The 15,978-nt window shown below is 44.3% G+C and overlaps 1 protein-coding gene across 3 annotated transcripts in view; it reads right to left on the bottom strand.

Moving 5' to 3' along the window:
* LOC119161026 (caspase-1) overlaps nt 1-15,978 on the bottom strand; it is a 74,824-nt gene that overhangs the window by 11,085 nt on the left and 47,761 nt on the right. For all 3 annotated transcript variants that reach the window (XM_037413347.2, XM_037413345.2, XM_075880086.1), the window contains exon 7: nt 8,174-8,297. In XM_037413347.2, the coding sequence (XP_037269244.1) occupies nt 8,174-8,297 (124 nt within the window). The remainder of the gene's footprint in view (nt 1-8,173; nt 8,298-15,978) is intronic.

Consider the following 15,978-nt stretch of genomic DNA (forward strand, 5'->3'; position numbering starts at 1 on the left):
CAGGTACTCGAGCAGATGTTGCTCTGCATGGAGTCGTGCAAGCAGTACGAAGTAGGCCTGCTAAGTGCAATCCACATGCCGACATACGTGTGGAACAACACACCGCCTGCAGTAGTCGCAAACTGCTTTACGCATAGCGGCTTCGTGCACGACGCTGCTGATCTGGGGGTGGTGACCGATGAGGAAACCGGCTAAGAGCAAGACGGCCGCTATGTGACCATCATGCCAGCTGATGTGCCCCTGGGCGATTACTTCGCAATTGACAGCGATGTTGCCGTGGCCGGCACAGTGACTGACAGAGATATATATCGTAGCCGAAGTCTTGTACGACGAAGGGGAATCAGCCGACGAGGACGTAAGTGATGCTGACGAGCGTCCACCCCACACTAGGACCGAGGCTGCGCATGGATTAGCTGTATTGAAGGACATATGCATGCTTTCCTCGAACTCGGATAGTGTGTGCGGACTAAGCCACCTGCAGGAACTTTGCAAAATTGTGACTTCGTCGCACATTGCGTCCATGAAGCAAACCGCAATCACAGACTTCTTTAAGAAATAAAAGTCTGATGGTGTAGGAGACATTTTTCAAGTGTTTTGTTCGTACTCGCGATAATTCATACCCTCGGTTCATTCGGACATTCTCTTTGGTCCCGTGAAGTGAAGTCCGAATTAACGGGGTTTTACTGTAGCTACTCATCGCAAATGCCACACATGTACAAAAGTTCAATTACTATGTCCCTAACAATATCGAATAATGGTAGCACCATAAAGATACATCTTCACAAATTTTCTATAGTGCTTGAAATATGAGAGTTAGAAGTAATATTATAGTAATTTGTGCTTTTAAGCTTTTTTATGCTCATTGTGACAGTTGATGCAGCAGTGATTCTTTCCTCTTTGTCGGAGTGAAAGCGCGGTACGAGTGGTGCTTCACGGGCAGCGGGAGCTTCATAAATACACGGGAAGCAAAGGGAGTGGAGGCATCGTAACGCTCTAGAGTTGTACACTTTTTCCAGCAGGGGAATGGCAAGCGCTAGCGTCAGCAGGCAAGCTTGAGCGGGTCTTCCCTATAAGAGACAGTGTGCCTCCAGTAAAGCACAGGTTGATAAAAAAAATGCATATAAACCCTGCTTATAAGCGACATATCATATAAAAGACAAGAATCGCTGCCCAGAGCATGCCTCTTGTAAAGGGGTTCAACTGTATATATCATAGCTTTCAACATACAAAGAGAAGTTATTTCCCTTGCATCACAATGTCTGTATAGTAAAGGGAAATTTAACATTACATGCCATTTTCGCACTACTGAGAATGTTTTATATAAAGATAAGATTGGGTTTACGGACCTTCGAGTTGAATCAGGTATTCATTCCTGTTACTTTTCACATGCGCTATGACAGACCAAATTAAATGAAGTGCTATATTACACTTTGCCGTTCAAAGGGCTGCTCACGCTATTTCTTGCAAATGAAGAAAGCTTCAAATTAGATTATGGCACTTTTCTAAAAGACCTTAATAACCTGCCAGTGGTATTGCAGCCTACTGACCACTCATTGATGACATGAAGAAAATAATATGAGGAGACTTTATTTTGCAGAATCAAGCTCACCAGCCTTGACACATTGTGGAAACATGTTCTTATAGGTTGCATGGTTACGCCTATCTTAAGTTTCTAATGGACGTCAGACTCTGCCCAGGTGTCGCTGCAAAAAACCGCCCTATCGACGTGCCGGCCATAAATGGGTAGCGCAAAGTGAGCCGCCCGCAAGCAAACGTGCATAGACCCTTCTCTTTCGTTGGTCTTGATGCACGGTTCCTGAGAATCAAGGACCTGTAAGCTTTTCCCTTCAATCCAATCTCGCTTCCGAAATGTAGAAAGATCATCAAAACGAACTGCAGGTACAATGCAAAAGATGTTTCAGTTATTTCGGGGTACTACAACTGACCATTTAAGTGCAAGCGAGCATCGCATGACAAATAGTTCGAGACAAGCACTCCGATGTGCGTAATGCGTTAAACTTGGGCATACACATAATGCCAAAGCGATCAAGCACTCCGATGTGAGTAATGCGTTAAACTTGGGCATACACATAATGCCAAAGCGCTGAAGTGCATACACGAGCAATCTAACGTTGAGTGGTACCAAGCACGCTTTATCTGGCACGAATAACCGATTTTCGCCTTTGCAGTTGAATTCTGCATCGATCTCTTGCTTCTTGTGTGTTGAACTGTTTTATTATGCATGCTAAAATGCTCTGTTAACAGTTGTCATCCCTTTGTTTATACTGCAAATAAGGATACATGGGTGTCCTCTTTTTCGGTGTACAATGAAAGGCGAAACCGAGGCCCCTGAGATGGCTCCGGCAAACGTGAAGATCAACGGCAAGAAAAGCCTTATTATGGTCGCAATCATTTTGCATTTACCTGTATGACATTCGTGTTCTCATTTCAAAGTTAAAACCAGAAGTTAGAGCCTTCGAAGTCCTACGTGCGTAATGCTGTGTGGTGGAGACAAATTCAAATTATCAATGGCCCCGGCTAGTGTGATGTTTATGGTGCGCATCACCTGTCTATTGCTGCATGGTGCGCACTGCAGTCACAGGCTCTGTTAAGCTTCATAATCAAAGTTACCAGAGTTCTCCGTCCAAGGCAATTCAAAACAATAACAAAAGACCTACATTATCACACTTCCTCATGCGAATGGCAGTAGAAAATGCGAGTATTTCGCTTACGCAACACGCTGCAACGGACCGTAACCAGCGCTTCCGCTGTTCTCCTTCGCGAAAGCTGCGAAAATCAGTAAAACTGATGTCGTTTACACCTGTAGCAATTCTTTTATTAATTGATATGTGAGATTTAACAGACGCCGTAGTGGAGGACTCCGGAAATCTCAACCACCTGGAGTTCTTTAACGTGCACCCAAATCTGAGAACACGAGCCTACAGCAACCGTAGCAATTCCCAACGCAACAGAAGCGTCGACTGGGGTCTTTTTTTGTATGGTGCGGAGCTGTTGTGCCTGCTCTTGTTTTCGCTATCGTTCTGACGAGTGAACCAGCAGCACTTCACGATGGTGCAGCAATACGCCCAACTAATGGAGATAAATTCGTAGGCCTTTTTCTAAATGTTCAATGCGCAAATACACCTAGCATTTAGCTCTGTCGTTGTTTTGTACGCTGTAGTTGCACCTACTTGTGCAGCAAACTGTGCAAGGAAGTCGGGCTTTCTACTACCCAAAACTGCGTTGACATGTGGCACTGCATGTTACAAAACTTTAGAGTCTGACATCTAAAACACCCACTGTGGTAGCGTAGTTCTTATGGCGGTTGACCGCTGACCTGAACATCTTAGCATTGAATCCTAGCTGCATTTTTAGATGGATGCCAAAATACTTTAGGCCTGTGTACTTATATTTAGATGCACGTACTGAACCCCAGGTAGCCAATGTTTCGGGAGCTGTCCACTATTTTCCTCATAATCACATCATGGTATTGGGACGTTAAATGCCAAGAAGTCTTATATTAGTGTTTCAAATTACAAAAATAAGTTTTAAGGGACAAGAGTTCAACAGGAAGAGGGGATGGTGTAAAGGAAAGAGTAGCCGCAATGGCTTAGCAACGCTCTACTGGGCAAAAGATCCTCTTTTCAACTTACTGTGCTATCCCTATGCCTTCTCATGAACCTCGGTTAAGCTTTGTTTTATGTTCGCCAGCTGTGGGCGAAGTCAGTCTTAGCAAACCCCATCAGCCTCCCAAATATGCTACTGCAAGCTTCCCCTGAACAGAAGTCATATCCATGTTCATTCCCATGAGCAAAAATTATTGAAATCCCCTTTCTCCGTGAGGAATACAGAAAACTAGAGAAGATGGAAAACTGCAACCAAAATCCCCGATCATCCAATCACTATGCGTAACCAAGGCGGTGGAAGGAAGAAAGAGAGAAAATAATTTGTGGCCTCAGCACCAACAGCTATACAAAAGCATTTATTTGCAGAGCCCACCGTTAGAGAAAAGACAAGGACTATCTGACACCAGCAACACTGCAATGACACCACAGATCTATCCCCTACATCGTGGGCACCAGCAAACCGTATATACAGTTGAATCTCTTTATAAGAGACATGCTCTGCGCAGCGATTCTTGTCTTCCATATGAGATGTTTCTTATAAGCAGGGTACTGCGGATGCATTTTCTGATGAACGTGTATTTTACTGTAGGCACGCTGGTGTCTCTTATACCCATTTGACTCTTATGTCAGTGTCTCTTATACAAGAGTGCGGCCGTATTAAGAAAGGCAGGGGTCGACGCTGCCCACAAACCAGTGACCACCAGCAACAGTTATATCCCTACACACAAAGACCGTGCACCTGTGGAGAAAGTGCAGGGCGTTGTGTACCAGATCACGTGCACCGATTGCCCGGTTTCCTACACTGGGGAAAGCAAGAACTTCATTGAAAGAATGTGGCAGCACAAAAATGACTTCCGTGAATTGGACAGAGTACGGAGCACAGTAACAGAGCACTGCGAGCAGTTTGACCACCATACCCGTACCAACAGTGCGGGAATTTGGGAAAATGAAAGAAACCTTCCAACGGGAGTTCCTCCTCAAATTTTGGCACATTCAGTAGACAGCAGAAGACATGAACTGCATCACGAGAACACTGCCCTCCCTCTATTGCCAGGGCTTGTGGAGAGCCACTACAAACATTCCACACACAGCACAAGGAGGCATATATAAGCACTGCACATCCCGGACCTCGCCCCTGAATAAGCTGATCAGGCTTCAAAACCTCAGAGGTCTTAAAATAAATTTTGGTTAAAGTTTCCTCTTTGCTCCAGTTTTCTGTTATCCCCAACCTGGCAGACTTCTGCCAAATGTTCACCTTTGAAAGAATACAAATGTTTGTGTTGCATGCCCCAAGTTTGAGGTGTCAAGCTCATTGCTTTTTGTACTCTCCCTGCATTCCTTGAGGTGTACAAAGAGTGCAAAAGCTTAGGTACGAGAAGCTTCAGCCTGGGAAACACCAATGCGTCAAGCTTTCTGCAGTGTGAACTTGACAAACACAATGGTGATTGAGAGACCACTAAAAGTGCTTTCGCACGTCATAGCTGTCTATGAATGGAAAGGGGGTTTGGATAGGAAAGAAAAGAAAAAATACAAAAAATGGGTGTTTCTACATTGTGTCGGTATTGATTGAACTGAACGTGCACTGAAAAAATATGGCAGAAATATCTCCTAAATAGATTCAAGAATTTAAAGAGGTTACCGTATTTACTCGCGTAATCCTCGCACTCGCATAATTCTCGCACCCCCACATCGCCCAAGAAAAATACGATTTCTTTTTTCCTCGAGTAATTATCGCACCCCCGAAAACTGCTGCAATAATGTCGTCTCCTCGTTCCAGCCACTGATGATGATAGCGCACGCCATCTCTTAAGCATCAAGTGTACTATTGCACGCAGATTCAATCCAAGCCAAGCCGAAGTGGCCAGTGCGCGTTGTGGCGTGTTTTGTATGCTGTGTCGGTAATCTTGGCATGTTATGGTGTGATACTGAAGCTACACGGCTGCTTTAAGTTGCAAGTGATAGATTATGCACTAAACGACGGCAGCAGGGCCGCCGGTAGGCCCTTCGTAGTCTACGAGTTTTGTGTTGGCTACTGGTGACGGCAGCCGAAAGCCACCAAGACGCGTTGGGCTTGCCGTGGGCTTAAAACTACTGAGATTGATAGTAAACTTTATTTCGTCAGAAGGAAACTGCAGACGATTCTGTTAAATAGCCATCAGCCCAATACTGACGTCCTACACTTACTTTTTGAGGGCTCCTGTTGAGCGACGAACACTACCGTTACGCCCGCAATGCCCACAAGCTTTGCGTATGCTATTCTAATTTAATTCTCGACTATTTGCTTGCGCCTGTTGTGTCTCAAATAAATTTTGCCTTGTGTTGAACCTGAGCTTTTATTGTTGAGATAACTCTTAATTAGTACTTCTCAAAGCTTGCAGTTAGTTGCTGGTGTGAGAATCCCAATTCGCGGCCACTTCGTTTTTTTTTCCGCTCTGTACGTTCTCGTGAAAAGTTTTCCCCGCGTAATTTTCGCACCCCCCAACTTAGCATCGGTTTTTCGGCAAAAAAGTGCGAGGATTATGGGATTAAATACGGTACTAAAGTATAAAAGCTCCTTAAATTGTTGAGAGCCACAGAATTCTTCGACCACCTTACAGTATGAAGAAATTTCTTTTTGTGACTGATGAAGTGTAGTGTATGGCATGAATGGCGAGTTTCTACCCCCTTCCTCCTTAAAATCCGGCCACTCTAACCTTCAAAGTACTATGCGAGCAAGCTATTCAAACCAACCTAAATAACAGAGCTACTGTGTTTGATTGACAGATAATGAAATAAAAAGATCAGATAGTCTGTCTCGCCGCTACATTTTTAACAAAACAGGGGTGGTGCATAGGTATTGGCAAATTTTCGAGCACAAAACAATAATTACTTGGGGTTTAAAATGCCAAAACCAAGATATAATTTAAACATACCGTAGTGGAGGTATCCAGAAATTTACTACATAAGCTTTACTACATAAACCTAAATGCCAACTTAAGACTAAAGTTTCATTCGACAGTGCAGTGTAAACATATTCACTAAAGTTGTCGAACAAAGCCAATTAAAAACCGACCAAAAAACAATAAATTAAATAAAAACAACAAATTAAGTAATTAGGATACAAGAATACTTTATGTAACAAAGCGACCAAAGAAAAACTGATACAAAAATTTCCCTTGTTGTGATTATGCCATGCCTTCATTACCTCCTGAGTTGTCATGTCATGATGTTTTACAATTATAACTGTTAGGTTGAAATGGGGAGCACAGCCACACTTCTCACAGTGCTCAGCAATGCGTGATAGGCAGTCACACCACAAGTCAGTCAATATTTTTTTTCTTTTTCAGTAAGTTCTCTTTTGGTTTCCCTGCTCTTGCCCAGTTTTATAGCTTGAATTAGCTTTTCACATGCTCCAGTTGAAACTTGATGAGGGAACCCCGAACATTTTGTTCCATCTAACAGTCTTGACACACTTTTATTCTGCAAAGGCATGTCTTCTTGATAGCCAAACGTGAACCAAAAACAGCAACAAGAAATGGCGTCTTTTCATATTCTCAGTCACACCATTTTCCGCATCCATACCAACTCAACCAACTGTTAGTCTCACTCATGGAACTTGTCTGAATATACCGCAGAAGGACTTGTTCTTGAGCTAGTTAGTGCTTGCTGAAAATCATAATGTCGCGCAAAAAAGACACAACAACACACAAAACCACACACCACAAGTTCTCGTGGTGTGCGGTTGTGTGTGTTCGTTGTGTCTTGTGGTGTGTGGTTGTGTGTGTTCATTGTGTCTTGTGGTGTGTGGTTGTGTGTGTCCATTGTGTCTTTTTCTGCACTACATTATGATTTTTTGCCTGAATGAAGGCAATATAATTTCCAAGGAAGTACTCCTCTTAGATGAGCTCCAAAAAAATATTGAACATCAGCAAGTAAAACGTTTTCATCTACAAAAAAAAATTATTCACAGAACTCCAACTTGCATTCACAAGTATGTGAAATAAGAACAAATGTCAAAATCTTATGAAAAATCCAGGGTAGCTGCCAGATATGCATATACTACATGTCTGCAGCAAAATCTTGTTAATTTAGAAAGCTTTATAATTCTGGCATGCCATCTGGTCAAAATGAGAGTGTATTATTTAAAAGCCATAAAGCTCTTTTTATTTTGAGTTCTGTAACTGTGCGACCATAAGAGCAACAGTGGCACTACTCTACAAATGAAACTAAATTATGGAGGCCCCCACCAAAGGCAGAAGTCATATGGCGATAAAAAATTGCTTCACTTTTTCTTTTTTTCAAATGACATTGCAAATGATACCATGCTGACCAAGTATCTACATGGCTGCACGGTTGCCACTTGCGGTCAGTATCAACCACAAATTTATCGAACAGTTGTGGTGAGCACCACTACATGTTCATAGAATACTCAATACAAAAATGCAATAGTCTTGCATTGGTGATAGTAGCATACACAACAGGCCACTGGTGCAAAAAATTACCTGGGATTATAATCACCAAGTAGAGTGCCACTTATTTGATAACATCATTGTTACAGGTTTGCTGACCTGGCACTGTTGAGTAGGCAGCCAGAAAGTCAGCATGTGTCGGGATGCGGTAGACTTGGCCTGGTGAATCAGACGTTTCCAAGACCACCGGAGTGCCTTCATCCAACCTGTCACCACGACAAGCCTGCGAGGACAAGAGCAATGGTATTGGTAAAGCAACATCCCAGCTGCTAGCTGTTGTCTGTGGTCTTTTCAAGAAAACTATCCCTTTTAACTACTGGCCCCTGTGCTAGACTGAACTGTTTGATATATAATGAAAGAGAATTAGCAGTATGCACGCGAGATAAGCAAAGCTTTCTACATACATGTTGTTTCTTTTGTCAGCACACCTCCTAAAAATCTTCGCAGCGGTGAAATTATACATACTACCTATTGAAAAATATAGAGACAGATTGCTGAGGAATCAAAACAGGCCGAAGTTCCGCAGAAGATGAAAATTGTTGACGTAGGTTGGTAGACCAGCATATGCGAACATTTTTATGAAAGAATCCAAGCTCTTGAAGTCATGTCAGCTAAAGCCTTGCCCCTATCTATGCTATTTGAACACATTTATTATACAATAACATAGCATACGTGTACTAAACACAATTATTGGCTATTTTAACAAGTTTCACTCTAATAATGCATTTAGTAGCTACAGTGTAGCCTAGTTATAACGAACTTTGTGGGAATCAGACATTACTTCACTATAATCACTTTTTCGCTATATCCAGACTCTAAAAAAAAGTTGAGCCATCAAGCAGACCAAGCAGAAAATTTTAATTATACCCTCTGGAAAAAGTGGTCAAGGGTCCCCTGTACGCGTTAACCCTGGCCTAAACACTTTCCATCAGAGCACAATCATCCGGTTTAGAACTTAAATACATATGCAGTGCATCGACAGCTGAGAGAGCTACTCCAGAGGTCACTGGCTGAAGTGCAGCAATGTTGTCACCTTCGGGGTCCGAAGAACTGCTATTAGCGATTCTTTCCTTTTCCGAGACAGTAGGGGCGAGTTCGTCGGTGGCGAGCTCCATATAATCCAGCCCACTTGGAACAGGGCTTGCATTAACAGTGGCCTCCCAAAGCTGCCCTAAGCTCGTCACTGCCGTGGCACCAGCTGCTGCTGTTTCTTCTTCAGCAGCACTGTTTCTCCGTGCGAAACCTGCTTTTTGGAAACAATGAAGGATCATTCGAGACTTCACGACCCTCCAGGCTCTACTTGCAAAAAAGATTGCCTTCACCAGCGGCGCCTTCAAGTCACCCGAGTTATCAGCTGTTCGTATGTCGATGAGAAGACGCTCGATGACATAGTGACGATAGCAGACTTTGAAGTGTGCTATCACTCCCTGGTCTACCGGCTGCATTTTGGTGGTTGTGTTGGGAGGCAGGAAAAGGACCTCAACAGCGCTTAGATGTGCACCGACATGGTGTGCACTGCAGATGTCAAGCAGAAGCAGCACTTTGCACTTATTCGAGCTTATTTCCTTGTCTAGTCAAAGTCAATGAGCCACTTACAAAATATGTCCTCCGTCATCCATTTGAGTGATTCTTAAGAGAAAGAAAAGAAAAGAAAAGAAAAGTGAGCCCCGTTATTGTCTGCTTCAGTGAGCGACACTGCCACATTAGCTCACAAGGGATGGGGGTGAGGAGGGATAAAAAGGGTAGGAGTAAAGGAGTAGAAAAGAGGAAGAAGAAGCAACAACAAACTGAGGGGATAGGAGAGACAGGAAAGATGGAAGCACGGTCACTGGAGTCCGAGGACGGGGCACACTTGCGAGAGCTTTTGTCGGCGTCGGTAGACGGCGTAGAGCAAGTCCAGTAAGTCGGAGCTACACTGTCGTCGAAGATCGGCGGCGGCAGGAGGTGACGTAGGGCGAGCCCAGTCGGCCAGAGCTACGCTGACGCCGAAGATCGCAAGCGCGCGGGCGCACAACCGGTCGGCACGGAATCCAGCAAGCAACGTCCGTCATCCATGCCTTGGTGTTGTGCGTGTATACTAATGGGATTGACAGCACCTTGGCAAAGCCCCTCGGTTTTTATGCTTGCTAATGACCAATAGGAGTCGCTTGTCTGTGCCATCCATGTTCGCGCACACAAGCATTTTTTATCACAAGTTTTTTATCCCAAGCATTTATCAGTCTTCACTGCGAGGGTTTTTGCTGGCAGTAACTCAAAGAACAGCCCTGTTTCATCAGTGTGGTAGATATCCCTCTTGGCGTATGTGTTAAGAATGCGACACCTGTGGTTTTCCAACCAAAGCTGGAGACCGTCCTCGTTAACGGATGCAGCTTCACGAACAGTGTTTTGTACGTAATGCCATGGGGGTCCTTGAATTGCTGCGACCATCCGAAGCCTGGATTAAAGTTCTCATGGCCCAGAACAAACCCCAGACTTTTAGCCCACTGAGAGGGACGTTCTTTGCACGAGCATTTACCAACCATTTATAGAGCGCTGCTTCAACACCGCCGTAAGTGGAAGAGTGGATCTGCTTCTACTCACCGCTGTTAACGTCATCATCCAAAACAGCATCGATATTGCTGGTATTCTTTATGATGGTTGCCAAAGTGGACTGGGCTACGCCATACTTCTGTGCAATGTTGGTCTTCTTGATTTTCTGGCAGACTTCATTCAAAATGGCACGTTTCATATTGAGGGGGAGTGCCTCTTCCTTTGGCTGTGGATGAAGTCGATGTTTCAGGTTTCGCTGGACTCGACAATGCTGAAGAATTCATCGGTGAACAAGGTAGGCCGAGCTGTTACCGCGGTAAAGTCCAAGTGCGCTGCGATGACCTGCTTTTCATCAGTGAACAGAATTAAACAAGCGTACGAGTGCTTCTGCTGTTCAAACTGTACTGCTTTGCGTGCGCACACAAACCACGCCAACCACGCGAACAAGCATGACAAGGCTTAGGCAGGCGTGACTGGTTGCGCCACGCCGTGGAAAAACAGCAGTTTAGGAGCGCACCTACTTTGCTTTTTCACCACAATGTAGCATCACAAGTGCAATTGAGCTGGCGCAACCCCATGGGTGGCCCAAAGGCTCAAAGCATGGGGAAGCGTTCTTGTGATGAAAGCCAGGAGATGTAGTACACAGTGTGACGAGATAAGATACCAGCAACCTTTTACCTGGTAGTCGGCCAGCCTGGCACTAGACAAAAAAAAAAAAAAAAGAAGCATTTGCTTGTTTTGGCGATGGCGAACGGTTGACCGTGTGATACAGTGAAGCAAGCCTCCGAAAACAGCTAAGCAAAAGGGCAAATGATACTGGGGGAGACTGCCGAAAGCCAAGATTTAGGGTTTTTTTTACCGTTTTGATTCACGTGGAAGCTCCAAAGGATGTTTGATGGCATGCTTACTATTTTTCTCAAAAAAATGCTTTGCTATATCCACTGAAGAGGACTTATATACTTCGTTAAAAATTGACTTAAAAGGCATTGAAAATGCAGAAATTAGAATGAGAAATCAATATCACTAGGTTATAACCACTATTTTGCTGTAATTGGGTTCATTATAAATGGGCAATACTGTACTATCATTCATCCAGAGAAATTGACTTCCTAAACACAACAATTTTTATTGAAAGAAGAATATCAAGGTCAGCACTATGCAGGAAACCAACAGATAAAAAACAGTGCCTAATTTAAAATAGTTATGACACGCAACACTGGAAGCAATGGATAATTCTCAGAAAGGCGAGGCATATAAGTAGGACCCGTAGCAACGGCGGTGACTACGCTCGCCACTCAAGCAACCCAAAGAAAACATTACATGAAACAAATCACCCACATGATGCTCAAAGCAAGGTCTACAACGAAGCATGTATGTAATATACAAACATTAGCACTATCTAAAAGAGCCCATGAAGCACAGCCCAACCTGCCACCATCATTTATAAATAAATACTCAAACGCATTCTCAAACATAATATCCTCCGCAAGTATTATCCAATGTTAGCAACAGAGTTCCCTAAAAAAGCATTGCCTACCAAGGGTCACATACCAAGGGTCACATATTGCTATAATAGGAACACTAACTTATAAAGGCCTATACTAGAATGCTGATTAGATTTTATAGTGATCTTGCATATTTATTGCATCGTGATCTTGCCCATGCCACTTATTGAAGCCCCAGCGCTCTATTGAAGCGTAACATCCCACTTCTTGCAACACTATTTCAATATAGTGTGGCAAACCTCGATGGTTTTCCAAGCTTCTTATGAAAATATCAGTATAGATAGAGGGTAACAGCAAGCACAGTGGATGCGCGAGATCTCTTGATACTTCTGCTGGTTAGAACAAGGCTTTGTCAGTGTCGTGCTATCATGCAACTAAAAGACTAACTATCGCCACCATGTCCATGCGCAGAGGGCTTGCTGAAACGTCCAGAGTTATAGCAGACCTTGTATGCGCAGTCAGCAGCCATTTCGACCATCTGGGTTAGTAGGGGCTGGTAGCACTTTTTCGCAGGGATGAAAATTCTGCAGTTATTCACAGCTACATCGTAGAGCTCAACCCCTTCTGTACCATTGTTACAGCTGCTGAATAAGGTTGGAAGAGCCACTACGTTTTTTTAGTTGTTCAGTGGATGGACACCTTGTTACAGAGCATAGAAACTACACTGCGTCGTCGTTCATCAGCATAGCAACCATACCGTTTCCTTCGACTTTTACGAAACAAAGCTTGTCTCCTCGATCAAAACAAATTATTGGCGTATCAAACGACATCACGTGGTACCGACTGCGCAAAGTGCTCGACAACACTAGTGATTCAGGCTGCTCAGCCACGAATTTTCTCATTTTGCAAGCGTTGGTTGTGTTTGTATTAGCTACAAAACAATTTAGAGTGTTTGCCAACAAAGATATTTAGCGAGCCAATGTACAGCCATCGACGTGTCGTGCACTTTAGACAGAGTGCGTGCATATGGCACCATGGACACCACATGTGAATAGACGCTCAGGTAAAAGGTGAATTGTTGTAAAATTTATCTAGTATCTATAAATTTAAGCACTCTCACAATTGTGTTTACTGATGCAGGCACGATGGCGCACACTTGTCTCTTGCTTTTGCATGAAAAGTGCACGGTCGAAAGGGAACTTTTTGATACGCGTGAACTGCTGCGCATGATTTTTGGCAGCACCTCACCCAAGTTTTCCCAGCAATATCAAGAGGAAAAAGGCGAACAATGCTTTGACACTGGTTATAAGTTCACGTGACTTTTCCATGAGCTTCAACAGTATCCATGAGCTCTTTTGCTACAATAAAATTACTGTTTACAACAACCGTGGTTTTTTCGGCCTGCTTCTTTCACCAGAATTATTACTGGATGATTATTTATAATAAATATATATCAATTAGTCGAACTTCACCCACGTATATATGTGACGTATCAAGCGATGGTTAGCAGAGGTCAAGAAAGAAGAAGTGCAGAATAGAATAAACATGGCGTATGAGCCAGGCCACGTCACCCAGTCATCGTAGCGTCACACGAGTCGACAGGATAAAAACCTGGCCGCCGCTCATCAGTCTCACATCATTCACAAAACCACCGGCAATACCCCTTAACTGAATATCGACCACAGAAGAGGTGATCTCAGCCGCATGCAATTACCGGCATCATGACAGAACCATCTACTGACCTTCCCATCCCCAAGTACACCGGAGCAGTGGACGATGGACCTGTACAGGACTGGTTCGACCTGTTCAAGCTCCACGTTACCGCTGCATCATGGTCAGAACGGGAGATGATTATCAACTTTACCGACTACGTCTCCAGTGAGGCCTTCAAATTCTACCTCACCCACATATTTCAAAACGATGAGTCATGGAAAAAGATAAAACAAGAAATGATCATTTGGTTTAAAGAAGACAATGACGACTACGACGAAGATTCGCTTATAACCGACCATCCACAGACAACCGCGCTCGGTCACAGCAGTCAAAAGCACTGCTTATGCATTGGGACACCAAAAATGAATCGGCCTTTGAAACAAGAGCAATTAAAGCACCCTCTCAATGAAAGGCAGCCAGATCTGTTTGCAGGAAGAGTGTACCCTCCACCGCACCGCTTTTTGCAACTGCCCGATCGAAAACCAACCTTTACGTCATCTCTGCACCGTAGCACTCACATTAGGGAGCCACACTGTGCACAGTACTTACCGTCTCGCGCACTTCAACCACCTCTTATTTTTCCGTCGCTTGGCCCTTCGGTCGCTCACAACGCCCACCTCGCGTCTCACGCGTTCACTATGGTCGGAATAGAGCGGAGAAGCTCCGAGCATACTCAGCCAAGCCCAGGGTCTACCGTCCTTATTCATGCATCAGAACAGTCAACTTCCAAAGTTGCGCAGACAGAGAAACAATCCCAAGTAAAATCCAACCAAATCAAGCGTTTGTCAGTGTCGCCGTCGAGTTCCCAGCCACCTAAGAGTCCAACGAACACAGTAGGCTCAGAAGAAGAAGAACTCTCAAGCACTGCCCTGTACCAGAAGCATCTATTAAGAACGGCGTTGCAAGAGCCTCCAAAGACCTCCCTGTCGATTCTAGTGCACCACCTTCATTTTCTTTCGAGAATAACGACAACCCAATGACTACCAACTATCTACTAGTCACATCAACTATGAAGAAAAAGCAGGCTCGTGTTACTAAAGGAGTACCACCTCGTAAGATTTCGCAACATCAGCAGTGTCATCAAGAACTCAAAGAACTTTCTATCAACTCTGAAGCATCATCTTCATTGCCTGAACTGCATGACAACAGCTCATAGACTACCAGCTGCCAACTGGAGACCCCATCAGGTTGTCATGAAAACCAGCGCGATGTTCAAGAAGGGCTTCCACCGCAATACGGTCCACGGCAACGTGAGCAAAAGCAAGTCCGTGAATCGCAGACACTCCAACGGACACACCAACAAGGACGACGACGCAAAGCAAGCCTATCAAAACAAATTAAAGAAGCAAGGCAACTTCCCATAAAAGATCGGCGCCAGAAACGCATTTGGCACAAAATATCAAGACTGCGCCTAAGATTACAGCTCCGAAACCTCAGGAAACACCGAACAAGACAAGAAGTCACCAGTTCTACCACGCAAAGATTCAGACACCATCCCATTAGTTTACGACAACGGAGCCAACGCCACAGAAAACTGCGAAAGAGACTGAACGTTATAATTTGTACAACGCACGAACATAGACATAATTCCTTGAACTTCAGTTCTTGTACACGCAAGCTGCAAGCACTAATTCTGTCTCAGCCGCGACACAAAATACAGCGCGTACGACAGAGGATTCGGCGCCTACGACATTCGACCTTCAAGTGCTCCAAGGACTTCCAGCCTTGTTCGTTCCTTGCAGCTGCTCAAATCATGTCATGGTCAGTGCAGTTTTGCAAGACGTGGTTACCTTCTCCAAAACGCCACAGCCAACCTCGCCCCCCAGAACTCCCCTATTCACTGGACTGCCGCACTCTTTTCTGAAGTTTTGCGAGTTTACGGAACACCACTAGGACATGAAACCAATTGTGCATTTTGACATTTGTGACTTCTCAACCTTGCCTTGTTTACTTTTTCTTGTTCGTAATTCATGCCTTCTTTCGGGGGGAGGGGGAATCGTGTGACGTATCAAGCGATGGTTAGTAGAGGTCGGGAAGGAAGAAGTGCAGAATAGAATAAACGTGGCGTATGAGCCAGGCCACGTCGCCCAGTCATCGTAGCGTCACATATATATGTCTCAGTCCTTACTTTCACTACACGTGCTTCTCTGTGAATGTATTGACTGACAGAACATGATCCAAGAACGTAGCAATACCTGCACGCATTGCTTACTCAAC

The sequence above is a fragment of the Rhipicephalus microplus genome, chromosome X (genome assembly GCF_043290135.1).
Source record: "Rhipicephalus microplus isolate Deutch F79 chromosome X, USDA_Rmic, whole genome shotgun sequence".
Taxonomy (NCBI): domain Eukaryota; kingdom Metazoa; phylum Arthropoda; class Arachnida; order Ixodida; family Ixodidae; genus Rhipicephalus; species Rhipicephalus microplus.